Source organism: Opisthocomus hoazin, chromosome 21 (genome assembly GCF_030867145.1).
Source record: "Opisthocomus hoazin isolate bOpiHoa1 chromosome 21, bOpiHoa1.hap1, whole genome shotgun sequence".
Taxonomy (NCBI): domain Eukaryota; kingdom Metazoa; phylum Chordata; class Aves; order Opisthocomiformes; family Opisthocomidae; genus Opisthocomus; species Opisthocomus hoazin.
In genome coordinates, this window is record NC_134434.1 from 5277176 (window position 1) to 5291008 (window position 13833).

At 49.8% G+C, this 13833-nt stretch overlaps 1 protein-coding gene across 1 annotated transcript in view; it reads right to left on the reverse strand.

Moving 5' to 3' along the window:
• Window positions 1-3902: 3902 nt before the first annotated feature.
• The window catches only part of MYH10 (myosin heavy chain 10), a 106834-nt gene continuing 96903 nt past the window's right edge, over window positions 3903-13833 (reverse strand). The window contains exons 36-43 of the mRNA XM_075440658.1: window positions 12751-12912; window positions 10951-11079; window positions 9621-9709; window positions 9248-9371; window positions 8932-9140; window positions 7953-8061; window positions 7401-7573; window positions 3903-5635 (exon numbers count right to left, since the gene is read on the reverse strand). Coding sequence (XP_075296773.1) covers window positions 5491-5635; window positions 7401-7573; window positions 7953-8061; window positions 8932-9140; window positions 9248-9371; window positions 9621-9709; window positions 10951-11079; window positions 12751-12912 — 1140 coding nt within the window. The 3' untranslated portion in view covers window positions 3903-5490. The remainder of the gene's footprint in view (window positions 5636-7400; window positions 7574-7952; window positions 8062-8931; window positions 9141-9247; window positions 9372-9620; window positions 9710-10950; window positions 11080-12750; window positions 12913-13833) is intronic.

The window sequence follows — 13833 nt, forward strand, 5'->3', positions numbered from 1 at the left end:
GCGGACGTTCTCTGCCTTGGCCCCACACCCTGCGCTGCTCAAGCTGCCACCCGCAGTGCTCTGTTTCACGGGCTGCAGGAGCCTTGCTCGGCCCGGCGATCCTCAGCCCCTCACCCTATCTCTTCTCTAACTTAGGCTTGGCAGCGTTTCTCCCTGCCTGCTCCAGCATCCTGCTGCTCAGGACGGGCAGCTGCTGCCCTCCCGGTAAGGCTCAGACCTCAGACCCCTGGCTGAGGCTGTGCCACGGCTCTTTGGACAGGAATCAGGTCCATGACTCAGTTACCGCAGCTTGATAAATCACTGCGGGGCGAGCGCGTGGCCGTGGGTTGGAGTGGGCATGGGAGGCTGAGCTGCTACAGGGGGGAGGGATGGAGGGGCTGGGGGCGTGGGGGTGACGGTCCCGTGCCCAGCACTCGTCAGTCAGAACATCGCCTGCCTTGGTGGGCGCTGGCGCGGCTGAGCCGTGCTGAAGCGGCCCCTCGGCGCTCCCCCACCCGTGCAGCAACGCAGCGAGCGGCTGGAGCGTGCTCCCGGTGCCTTCATCAGGCAAACATCCACGCACCGCCACACCGGGAACTCCGCCGGAGCGTTAGGAAGCCACAAAGCCCCCTCCTGGGACCCCACCACCACCCCGCCCCTGTTCCGATCCGTGTAATACAGGACTGGATCTCACAGCGTCACCTGCGCGCTTCTGCGAGAGTGTTGGGCGACTGCGTGTACCTCGTGGGTCTTTCGAGCAACGTGTTTGTGCGAGTCCTCTGTCCGTGTGCCTCGGAGTCGGTGGATTTTATACAAAGAACCAGCAAACCCAGCTGGGGTTTGATCTGTGGGTTTAGAAATCTTCGTTCCCGCTCGGGGCCGTCGCGTTCACTTGGCTCTGCAGCTCCAAGCTGGTTTATTTACAAGCGCTGAGAAAAAAAACCATCGGCCCCAGCAGAGGGGAGGCGGGAAGCCCCCCCCTTGCCGTCAGGGTTTGTATGGTCGTCCTTTCCTGTGCATCCTCTGCTGCATTTGACTGTTTACATTTGTTTTATTGTACATAGGTTTGTAAACATAATTATCTTTGCTGAAGATCTTTGTACATAACTTGGGCTTTGTAGCTTTATTTATTCGAAATCTATATGGCATGTTGCAGTAGGACAGTGTACCATACCACCGTGGTGACACAGATTGTGAAGGGGTTTTCAAAAAAAAAACCCAAACCCAAATTACCGTCATCTTCCAAAAATAAAGGTCTTTTAATGTGAAATCAGTGGATTTTGCAGAACCGGTGGCAGTGGCCGTGGTTTTGTCACGTAGCGATGCTGCTGTGCGCCGCTGCGAAGCGCTGGCTGCCTTTCCCTTGCAGCGTTGCCTCCTTCCCTCTGCGCAGAGAGGGGAGCGGCAGCTGAGCAAGCGCCTTTCCTCCACGGCACCGACTGTCTTGGACCTCAAGATCTGATTTTTGGGAAGAGCCTGCAAACCGACGGAGGCCTCCAGCTCCTGCCAGAGCCCCAGTCCCATGCAGGGGGAGGCCACACAGCTCCCCCCACCCTGGGACCAGCTCCCTCCTCCGGGGAGCAGGAACACCCTCCCCTTAATCCCCAGTAAGAGGATGCTGTTCTTGCACAGAGCCTGGGCCTTCTGCATGTTCATGGAACCATAGGATGGTTTGGGTTGGAAAGGGCCTTACAGGTCATCCAGGTCCAGCCCCCCACGCCATGGGCAGGGACCCCTTCCACCAGCCTGGGGTGCTCCAAGCCCCCTCCAACCTGGCCTTGAACCCTGCTAGGGAGGAGGCAGCCACAGCTTCTCTGGGCAGCCTGGGCCAGGGCCTCACAACCCACAGAGTGGAGAATTTCTTTCTCATGTTCAATCAAATCCTCCCTTCTTGCAGCTTGAAGCCATCACTCCTTGTCCTATCACTCCATGCCCTTGTCACAAGACCCTCTCCAGCTCTCTCTGAGGTCCCTTCAGGCTGCTCTAAGGTGTCCCCGGAGCCTTCTCTTCCCCAGGCTGAGCAGCCCCAGCTCTCCCCAGCCTTTCCTTTCAGCAGAGGGGTTCCAGCCCTCGCATCATTGCTGGGGCCTCCTCTGGCCCCGCTCCACCAGCTCCAGGTCTGTCCTGTGCTGAGGGCTCCAAAGCTGGCTGCAGGGCTCCCACAGAATCACAGAGTGGTGGGGGCTGGACGGGACCTCTGTGGGTCATCTGGTCCAACCCCCCCCCCCCCCCAGCCGAAGCAGGGTCTGTAGCCATCCATGACAGCATGCCAGTCATGCGAGCTGTCCCACCATGTTTCTGTGATGGCAACCTAGCTGTCCTGCTGTACAATGGCTTCCAGCTCCTCCTGTTTATTGCCCATGCTACGTGCATTGGTGTAGATGCACTTGAGCTGGGCTGTCGATCTCCCCCTGACCCTGCCATGACACACCTGGGCTCATCCCTAGTGATGTGATCCTCCTTGGAACCTTGTTTAAAGCCCTCTCAGTGAATCCTTTTTCCCCTTTGAGACAGCTGTACTCCGTCTGTCCCCAGCAGGCCCGGTGCTGTGTGCACCTCCCCGTGATCAAAGAAGCCAAAATTCAGCCGATGGCACCAGACCCTGAGCCACCTGTTAACCAGGTGAGCTTTCCTCCCCTTTCAGTGCTGTTCCCTGCCACTGATGGGATGGAGGAAAACACCACCTGTGCCCCCCGATCCGATCCCTCGACCAGTGCCCTGAAGTCCCCTTTGATGGCCTTGGGACTTCTCTCCGCAATCTTGTCCCTGCCAACCTGCATTACCAAGAGGGGGGTAACAGTCAGAGGACCACACCAGACCAGGGAGTTTCCAAGCAACATCCCGGGCCCCAGGGAGGCAGCAGACTTCCCTTGGGATGGGTCCTGTCGGCAGATCGGGCCCTCTGTTCCCCTCCGCAGGGAATCGCCTGTGACAGTTACCCTCCTTTTTTTTCTTAGCTGAGGCAGCCGTAATGCTGACTCATCCTGGGCAACCTCCTTGATGGAGCTTCACCTGCATCCTCACATTCAGCCAGGCCCTCACATTCCCGAGCCCTGTACCCCAGGGGGTCTCACCAGCATGGGGCAGAGAGGCAGAATCCCCCCCTTGCCCTGTGAGCACACACGGCTGGGTCGTGTCCAGCTTCTCACCCAGCAGCACCCCAAGCCTTTCTCCTCAGGGCTGCTCTCGCTCCCGTTCTCTGCACCCAGCCTGGGTTTGTGCCTGGTAGTGGCCCAACCCCTGCCCTGAGGTACAGAAGCCATGAGAGAGGCAGGGAAAAGCCCTTCAGCAGCCCCTGCCCCCTCCCCAGTATGGTCCTCACAGCAGGAGGAGCAGCAGCCACTGCCTTGAAGGAGACACCTGAGGTAACGGTACCCCTGACTGAACTGGGTTCCAGGAGCAGGTGCCTGGGATCAGCTCTGGTCCCCAGCAGCCCTTCCGTGCTGGAGGCTCCCTCAGCCCAGGCTTGCTGGGACCAGAGGGACCACCGACAGGAGCCCTGGACTGTAGAGCCCTCCCCCCCCCTCTCCTCTCACTCCAGTTTTAAGCCCACCATCTCCCTGCTCCTATCAGCTCCCCCCGCTGGTCTACCTTCTCTGTGCAGGGACCAGCCTCAGGGCACCAGTACCAGCCTTCGCCTTACCCAGCACCATCGCTGCCTTGGGCCAGGGGAGCAGGTACTGCACACTGGGACCTCCGAAACAGGAGATTCCACCGCCCAGCAGAAAGCCCAGACCCCGCTGAAGGCAGCCATGGGGCCTCTGCCTGGGTCCCAGCCCTGCAGGTCAGCAGGAGGGGACTTTGGACTCTAATGGCAACACAAAGGCTCAGGCCTGACCAGGCCATTTACACTGTACTTAGGTCAAAAGAGAAAAAAAACCCTGAGCAAACAAAAGAGGAAGAAGGGTAAATGCAGCTTCCAGTCATATTCTTGTTTATTAAGGTCTACGCCAGCCTCAGGAGATAGCTCTTCCTGTAAGTAAACAGAGCAGGCGGCCACATCTATAATGAATAAATTTATTGTCTTACAAAAATCATTGTCTAGAAATATGGGTATACAAGAAAACAAGATATTTGCAGTCAGATGCCTGGTGGTCAACAGCCAGTTTGATTAAAAGTATCCAAACACACACAACAAAACCTTTGCGACAGATGTTAAAGCTTTTAACCAAAAAAGGAAATCCACGGTTTTTGAGTATGTGGCAGAGGAAGGTTCCTAGTTAACACTGATTCATTGTCACTAATATCAATAATACCACTTGGACTAGAGAGGTACGTGATATGAAGCACAGTCAAAATTAATACATTAAATCATTGTTATATAGGCAAATTATATATGTAACATTGTCTTAGTACTGTAGTGTCTAAGGCACTTTCTGTAATGTCAGTTTTTCAGCTATTTAAACAAAAAGAATGCTAACTACTCGCTGTAATACTGTTCAAAATAAAAAAAAAAAAACACACAACAACAACAAAAAGGATTCACATCCACTGGCATGTCAACTCCTAGGCAGGCAACATCCGTCGCTGAACCCCTGTCACCGCCGGCTCCGCACCCGCCCCGCGCAGCCCCGGAGCCGCTCCCGCCGGAGCCGCCGCACCGCCTCAGCCTCCACGCACCGTGCAGCCGCTCGGCTCTGCGGCTTGAAGGCTAACTCACTCGGCCCTAAATTAATAAATTAATTTCGCCTGCGTTGTCTGTTTATTTTCCACTGGTGTTCACATTATAGTAGCCTTAATATATACACAGATCTGTCGGGCGTGGTGATAGCGGGTCTCTACAAACGCAGAAGTACTGTACAGATGAGGAACGGCGACGCTGGTTCAGTTTGCCTGTACTGCAGGAACGCTAACTGATGAAGCAGGTGCTGAGAACACTTCAAAAGGGTATTGCAGGTTAAAAATGGACGCTACTCGTTCATCCCTACATCTCCCTCTAACACTTCCCAAGGCCTTTTCACAGTTCACTCGCTGATTGTGTGCCGATCACAACAATTAGGAGAAAAGAAAAAAAAAAATACAGGTGCAGTTTGGTCTTCAATGATCCACCAGACTCGATACAGCCACGGGCCGCCTGAGCACAGGAGAAACGGAAGGATGCTGTCTGTACAACAAAGCATGCATAGTCATGACGACGGGTCTGCCCCAACCACCTACCCTCTGGGAATGAAGTTTCCGTGTTGATAAAAAAAAAAAGTTCCATCCTTCACATGATGCTTTATAAAATGGCTTTACAATGAGTATCTGGAAAATAGATGCACTGAACAGAGACAACTCCATTTTATTTACTATAGAAAAAAAGCAGTTGTAACTATATCTGAAGCAGGGTACAGTATGGTGAGGCTGGAGAGCCTTAAGACATAGTTGACCTAAGATAAGTAACCTTGTAGCATGCCGATGTCTCATAAGGCAGATTGATGGCCACAAGGCAGTTGGGTGGTCAGGAAAGTCCTCCTCCTCCTGCTGACTGCTGTGTCAAAGGTCTCTGCATGCAAACGGTGTGACGGGGCTCTACTCGGCGGGCGCCGGCTGCGCTTCGTTCACGTCGCTGCCTTTGCTCTCCGCGTCGTCGTCCGAGAGCTCCAGCGAGGCCCCTTCGATGTGCAGCTGGCGTCTCCCGGATCGGCTCGAGGAGAAGGTGATGGGGCCCCCCCTCCTGCGAACAGCAACCAGACAATCCATGAAGGGTCGTGGCTCACCCACAGCCCACGGCCCCATGCTGGTGGCTGCTCCGGGAAGACCTCTGCACTGAACCGTGGGGGAACGGTTTGCCCCCAGCCACGGGGCAAATTTCACACACAGGGTCTTGAAACCCCTTCTCTGGCCAAGGAGAAGACAGGCTGTGCGCAAACATTCCAGTATTCTGGTATTCCTGCTTAGCTCGTACCATCATCTTAATTTTGCAAGTCCCAAGCAACCTAAAATATTGCCTCTGTACAAGCACCGAGCACAGACCAAGTCCTAAACAGAGCAGGGTCTCTAAAATAATACCAACTACTCGTTTGTGCAGCGCTGCGCTGCACCCCTCCTGCCGCTCCTATAAGCCTCTCTCTACCCCCGAGATGGTTTTGTTCTGCAGCAACCTCACCACTGCTGTCTCCCATCTGTACTCGGTAGAGACCTTGATCTCCAAGAGCTGCTCTCAAGGAAAATGCTGAGACATTCCCACTGGAGTGGGTATGGAAAAATAAGGGATTGGTACCAGCCACTGGAAAATCACAGAATCACAGAATGGTGGGGGTTGGAAGGGACCTCTGTGGGTCACCCAGCCCAACCCCCTGCCCAAGCAGGGTCACCCAGAGCAGGCTGCACAGCACTGTGTCCAGGTGGGGCTGGAATATCTCCAGAGAAGGAGACTCCACAGCCTCCCTGGGCAGCCTGGGCCAGGGCTCCGTCACCCTCAGAGGGAAGAAGTTCTTCCTCATGTTCAGCTGGAGCTTCCTCTGCTTCAGTTTGTGCCCATTGCCCCTTGTCCTGTTGCTGGGCACCACTGAAAAGAGTCTGGCCCCTTCCTCCTGACACCCACCCTGCTGATATTTATAAGCATTTATTAGGTTCTCTCGCAGCCTTCTCTTCTCCAGGCGGAACAAGTCCAGCTCCCTCAGCCTCTCCTCCTAGGAGAGATGCTCCAGTCCCCTCCTCATCCTCGCAGCCCTCCGCTGGACTCTCTCCAGGAGCTCCTCATCTTTCTTGAACTGGGGAGCCCAGCACTGCACACAGCACTCCAGATGGGGCCTCACCAGGGCAGTGTAGAGGGGAAGGAGAACCTCCCTCGCCCTGCTGGCCACACTCCTCCTAATGCACCCCAGGATACCATTGGCCTTCTTGGAACCCAGGGCATGCTGCTGGCTCATGGTCAGCCTGTCGCCCACCAGGACACCCAGGTCCCTCTCCACAGAGCTGCTCTCCAGCAGGTCAGCCCCAGCCTGTACTGGTGCCTGGGGTTGTTCCTCCCCAGGTGCAGGACCCTGCACTTGCTCTTGTTGAACCTCATCAAGTTCCTCTCTGCTCAACTCTCCAGCCTGTCCAGGTCACGCTGAATGGCAGCACAGCCTGCCGGTGTATCCACCACTCCTCCCAGTTTTGTGTCATCAGCAAACTTGCAGAGGGTACACTCTGTCTCTTCATCCAGGTCACTGATGAAGTTAAACAAGACTGGGCCCAGTACTGACCCCTGGGGGACACCACTAGTTACAGGCATCCAACCAGACTCAGCGCCGCTGATGACAGCCCTCTGAGCTCTGCCATTCAGCCAGTTCTCAATCCACCGCACTGAGCACTCCTCCAGCCCACACTTCCTGAGCTGAACATCCCTAACACCAGCAGCGCCACAGCTGGATACTCCCCAAGGATGCACTGCAGAGTCTGTGGGCACACGAGGGCTCAGACAAACCCTGCCCACCGCCACTGGCACCACCTACCTTAGCCTGTTCTTCAGGGTGCTGACCTCCCGGCTCAGGCCCTCGTTAGCCTCTGTGGCATCATCCAGCTCACGCTGAAGTTTACGTCGGGAAGCATTTGCACGTGTGGCTTCCTCTTCAGCCTCCTCCAGCTGGCGTTTGAGCTGCTTCATTCTGGCATTTGCCTTTTCCATCTGAAATATAAACCCAGGGACTCAGGATCAAACTAGACAGCTGCAACGCCACGTCCAGGAGTTAGCCAACATCCTGTCCACCCAACCACTCCAGCTGGAGATGAACCAACACAGCCTCACTGCAGACTCCAGCCCAGGCTCCTGGAAACACTGCGGAGCTCCTGGGTCTGGGAGACCAGGATGCGTAACGGACCATCACATCAGAGCTATCACGGGGAAGTTTTGACCGCTGGGAACTACTCTAGTGGTTTAGTCATCAAGATAGATTCCCCAACATCTTTTCATTAACATGCTTCTTAGCAAGCCCTTCCTACTTAAAGTATGGTTTTATTTACCTTTTCTGAGAAACAGGCCTCAAAAACTAAGCCCTTCCACCTACCTGCTCCTTGTACTGGTCTGCATGTCGACGCTCATCCTCCACCTGCATGAAGACTTCCTTCAATTTCTTCTCCGTACGACGGACCAGTTTGTTAGCAGCTGCTCTTTCCCTAGAATAATCAAAAGCCGTCATTTGTCCCAGTACTTGAAGGCCAGAAAGACAAAATCTGCTCCTTCTGAAAGGCTCTCGCCTCATGGTGTAACTGATACTTGAGTTCTCCTAACACGCCTGCCACCATCAACAGCAGAGACAGTTTTAGCGTGCTGGTGGTTGGCTGGGATGCAGCTTTGAAAGCACGAAGCCTTAGCACTGGAGCAATACCAGTATGGTATGCAGGCTCAAAAGAGGGATAAAAAGGTGCTTCTTCGCAACAAGATTGAACAGAGCAGCTTTAAAGTTATTGCTAACCAGTAACATGTGCCTCCCATACAGGCAAAAGCACAAAAAGAACAGAGATGGTTATAGGACCTTCAGATTCTGGGAGGAACTAACTTAAAATAATACATATATTTGGGGGACCAAGATGACAAGGATAGACAGGAAGAGCTCACTGCAGAAAGACTTCTGCAGAGTACAGGATTCATCTCAAACCAACTAAAGCTGTCACACCTAAGCTCTTCAACTGGCTTCCTCTAACCAAAGAGACCTGGTGTCTCAAGGCGATGTTTCATCTTGTCTCAAGAAACTTCTGCATCACCTTGTGCATCCTGGGACTACCAGTCAACATATTCACCTGGTTAATGTCCAAAGTTAATTCAGCAGCTTTAGTTACGGAGCAAATAGTTTCTGAAAATTTCAACCCCAGTTACTTTGCAGCTGTCTTGTCAAAATGTGTCCCCCAAACAGTAGGTTTCCTGATCAGAAACCCCAATGCCTTTGCCGGAAGCTCATATCTCAGCCCTACAAAAACCTAAGGCTCAGAGGTTTCAGACATGGCAAACACAAGCAAACAGATTTTTTTTTTTCTTTTTCTCCTTACTTGGCTTCCTGCTCAAGCTGTTCTTCTAGCTGCACAATCTTGGCTTCTAGAGTAGAAATTGTTGCCTTGAACTTCGACTTCACAGATCCCTCCAGTTCCTGCAACTTGGCTTTCAGCTCTTTGTTCTGCCTTTCTAGCTGCTGCCGTGCATTTTCACTCTTCTGGGCAGCACTCCGCTCCCCAGCTAGCTCAGAATTCAGCGTGTCAACCTTTCAGAGGAGAAGGATAGAAGATCATTTGGTGCTATTCAGATCCTCCACTTATCTGCACACTGAAACATAGATTGCCCCTACAGCATTGCCACCAACGGACTCACCTGCAACGTGGTCTTTCGGAACCGCTCATTGAGAAGCTCCATGTTGCTCTGCTCTTCCTCGAGCTCTTCCTCCAATTGTGCAATCCGAGCTTCCAGCCGGCGCTTCTCATCCAGCAGCGCTGACCTAGAAAAGAAGTATTTGGGTCAAGACACGCTCAGATCTGATACAAAGCAACCGGCTATTTTGCTTTTGATACTTTAGACATTCCAAACTGTAACGAGAAGCTACTGTGTAAGCAATTCTCTTCGTAACAAGAAGGAATTTTTATCGGGACAACAGGTCAATACAGAAATTGCAAGCAGGCTACCAAGAACTGCAGCTGCTGGTGCCAGAAGTTCTTCAGATGCACAATTAATACGTTTGATGACTCACTTTCCCGAAGCGCTGTTTGCAATCTCATCAGCCAACTCATCCCTTTCTTGCTCAGCATGACGACGAGCTCTTTCAGACGCAGCAAACTCCTGTGAAGGTTTAGGAAATATTCATTACAGCATTAGGAATCTCAAAACTTCTGCAAACAATTATGCCTTCTAATAACTTCTGGGAGATGCTGTGAAGTGTGATATCGCCGAGGTCTTTTAATGGATAAACAGAACCAACAGCTGTAAAAGCTAGCAGGACGCATCACCTTGATCTTTCCCTCCCGTAACTGCCACATGACTACTATGAATTTACTTCTCCCCATCCCCTGAAAAGGCCAGTAACATTCAAGCCCTAAGCAGGAGGAGAAAACCGTTCTGTCACATGCTCTAATTCATTAAGTATAACGTGGGCACTAAATTAAGCAAATTTTTTAGGTTCCTACAGAGTACGTAGCATGACTGAAAGCAAAGTATAGAAAATGAATTTTTAGCACAAAAGTATAACAGCGCTGAATCTTGTATTGTGAAATTGTATTGAGTGGTAGAAACACCCAGACATTCACCAAGAAGGACAATCTAATGCACTGCAAGTGCAAGACTGACAAGTTTGAAGTCTGTGAAAGAATGACATGGAGAAGCTCTAGTAAGTTGTAGGTAAAAGTCTCAAACATTAAGTGCAGTGTAAGCTGAGTGATTGCTTCAACCTTTGCAGCTAACAGGGCAAAAAGAGGCCGTCTCTCACACAAGGCAATTCTGTTGCCTTCAAACCTCAAACGTTTAACCTTGTGGCAGACAACGGAGATAATCGGAGATAAGTGAGAGCGATATGTAGCACGACTTGGAGCTCTTACATGAATTGCCAACAATGAGGGAACAGATGCCCGTAAAAGAAAGGGATGAGGACCTCAGATAGCAGAGAGATAAACCTCCACAGACTTAAATGGTCCACTGCGGTACTGGAGAGATTGTTAGGTTTTTCATATACTTCCAGTGACCAGTTTTAGTACTGACACTGTGCACCACAGCTTCCAGAGACTCTCAAACCACCTTGCAAATTTTAGTGAGGCTTGAAATCTGTCTAAGCAGTAGTAAGGCTTCCCTGCTACCCAGGCAGGGAAAGGAAGTCCAGACTACTAGAAGGATTCCTACAAAGCTATAAGAAGCTCACTAATGACCTGGGGCAGAGAGGAAGAGAAACATCTCCAGGCTCCCACTTTTCTGTTGAACTCACTGGATGGCTTTTTACTTTTTTTTTTTTTAAAAAAAAAAAAAAACAAACACACTCTGGCCTTCCCTTTTTCTCTAGCAAGAAAAACAGATTTCTTGGATTTCAATCTCACCTCTTGGAGCTGGAGTATTTCTGCTTCAAGACCTTTGAGCTTCTTTTCACTTTCTTTGGACTGTGCAAAGATCTCATCTCTGGATGCACGGGCTTCTTCTAGCTCCCGCTGGTAGTCTTTCATTTGAGCCTGCAGTTGGAGAGCAGAGGAAAGAATAAGCCATGATACAGCAGGACAACCACAAGATTTATTAGTAGCTCTGAAGCTTTTTTGCCCTTAGGAGGCAAGACCTTCCTCCTAAAGTGGCTTCATTCCACTTAAATATATTTATTTTCAGTTCTTATTTTCATAGAATTATAGAATGGTTTGGGTTGGACAGGACCTTTAAAGATCAGAGTTCTATCCCTCTGCCACGGGCAGAGACACCTTCCAGGCTGCTCAAAGCCCCATCCAACCTGGCCTTGAACACTGCCAGGGAGGGGGCAGCCACAGCTTCTCTGGGCAACCTGGGCCAGTGCCTCATCACCCTCAGAGTGAAGAATTTCTTTCTTATATCCAATTTAAATCTACCCTCTTTCAGTCTAAACCCTTCATTTTCTCATCTTTCCATCACTCACTCCTCATCAGAAATATCCCATTAGAAGACTTCACTTCATTTATTAGTATATTTCTTGTAGGAAAAAACCTCTAGTAGAGGTAGTAGAGATACCTTTGTAGTAGATAGGTAATGCTCTTGCAATTGTCTTGGAAAAAACCAAACCTATTTACTTAAATTGACTGATAAAACCTATTACAAGTACTCAAGGTAAGAAACTTCTCAGTGTAGAAGTACCACAATTCACCATTTTGCACATATAACGTAGAAGCACATACTTATCCTTCCCGTAAGACACTTAACAGACTGATATCTTAATTCACACAAGTTTGACTTCAGATGCTAAAAGAATAAAGCTGGAGAAACTGCATTTAAGTTGTACCTGTACCTTCGCAATACCACCAGTCATGAGACCACTTATTTCAGGTGCTTGCATGAAAGTGTACAGAGATCAGGTATGAACTCTGTGGCTGACTCAGCCTCTGGGAATAGAGAAGCCGGTACTGCTAGGTACCAGCATTTCTTGCTTTAATCTCCATTCCCTTCTCATCCAGCGCCTGGACCAAGTTCCAAAATTGCCCTCATTCAGTTGAAGTAGGATTTGAAGTAGGATTGCCAAGGAATAGAGTGGACAGGGCAGAAAAGCAATGCAGTTTGCTCTATGCTTTACATGGTCTTGCCACGGCCTCATACTCCTGCAGCTTTGGGCCATGGCACTGAAAGCCTTGGGAAAACTGAACTCTACTAAAGACGGAGTATTTCTCTGGGAATGGGAAATAAATCCTTGACACAAGTACTGGATTCTTCTTGCCAATCTAAAAAGAATAGGCATCTTGGAGCTTTTTCAAAGTAACTAAAATTTACTCCTCCTATTTCTCTGGAGCATTTTTGGCTTCCTCAACTAGAGGAAGTAGCAATCAGCAAGAGCTGAGCTGAAATCAGTAAATTCAAAGATACAAACAACCATAAATTTTAAAGATTCAGCCTCAAAAGCAATCCTCAGTAAATCCTTATGCAAAGCGTTGAAAATGATGACTATTGAATAGAAGTACGTGGGGGACAATCTTAACTCCTTAGCAACAAAAGGATGAGAGGAGTTTTGAGCGGCTGATAAGTTCAGGCCAGATACTCTGTGATGTATGCCAGCATAGCCGAGTCTGATACTCCTTCTTGCCTTCACACTACAAATGTATGTAATGAAAAGCAGCACCCTTGACAGACTGTCAGCAGGAGGGAAAGCAGCTCAGCTGATTTGCTGTGCCTACCTGGAGCTTACGTAGCTGTTTGATTGCTTCATCTCGAGCCTTGTTTGCAGCTTCTATCTGACCTTCCAGGTCTTTCATATCCATCTCCATTTTCTTCTTGGCTGCCACAGCAAGAGCCCTCTGTTTGCGCTCATCTTCCAGTTCTGCCTCCAGCTCTCGCACCTGTGAAATCAAGGCATTTAACAGGCTCAAGCTCCAGGAACAGAGCAAACAAAATCCTAACAAAATGGCTGATGAATCCAAAATGCCTTTGCAGATCAGAATTAGCATTACTCGATTCGAAGAGCCTACAGAATTCAAGCTACATGGGAAGACACTGCAGACGGCAAAAACAAATCCACAAACTGGAAGCAGAGATCTCTGAACTGACAAAATGAAAATAAAGAAAAGAGCTCAACGTCTGAAGCATTTCCATTTCATCTGTTCAGCTACTTCATGATCAGCTTCTGGCCCAGTACATCTGTCTACATTTAGGTATGGCTTGGGGGCAGATGTTGCTAATTCTGATCGAACCACTAAGAGGAAAATACGACATAGAATCACCACACATTCTCAAGAAAAAAAAAATGAAATAATTCTCTTTGAAACAGATGTGCTACTAGAATTTATACACCAACAACTTTTCTTTTTTTCAAAAGAAAACAGAGAAGCAAAGTATCTAAGAAAGCAACTAACAAGAACTAAGATGAACTCATACAACAATAAAAGTGAACCAGAAGTGCCACAGGTTACCAACATGAAAGAATATATTTCTTTTGAATCAAGCCTCCCTCCTCATGCCAGGTCAGGAGCTCTTGTCCAGTGCAAGACAACAGCAATTCAGCATTGCAGTGAACTTCAAAAGCCTTCCAGGTCAATGCTTTTATTTCTAGGAGATCTCTATACAGGTGATTCTCAGTAAGTTTTTGTTTTCTTGTGATAAATCTTAAAATATTAGGTGCTTTTTCCTTAAAGCTTTAGAAATGTTAATTTAGATCTATCTTCTCCTACAAGCATGAAATTTTAAAGGCATTTCTTTAGAATTCTAGTATCATAAAGCAGATCTGAAGAGACTCAAGTCCGGCAAATCTGGAATCTTTGCTA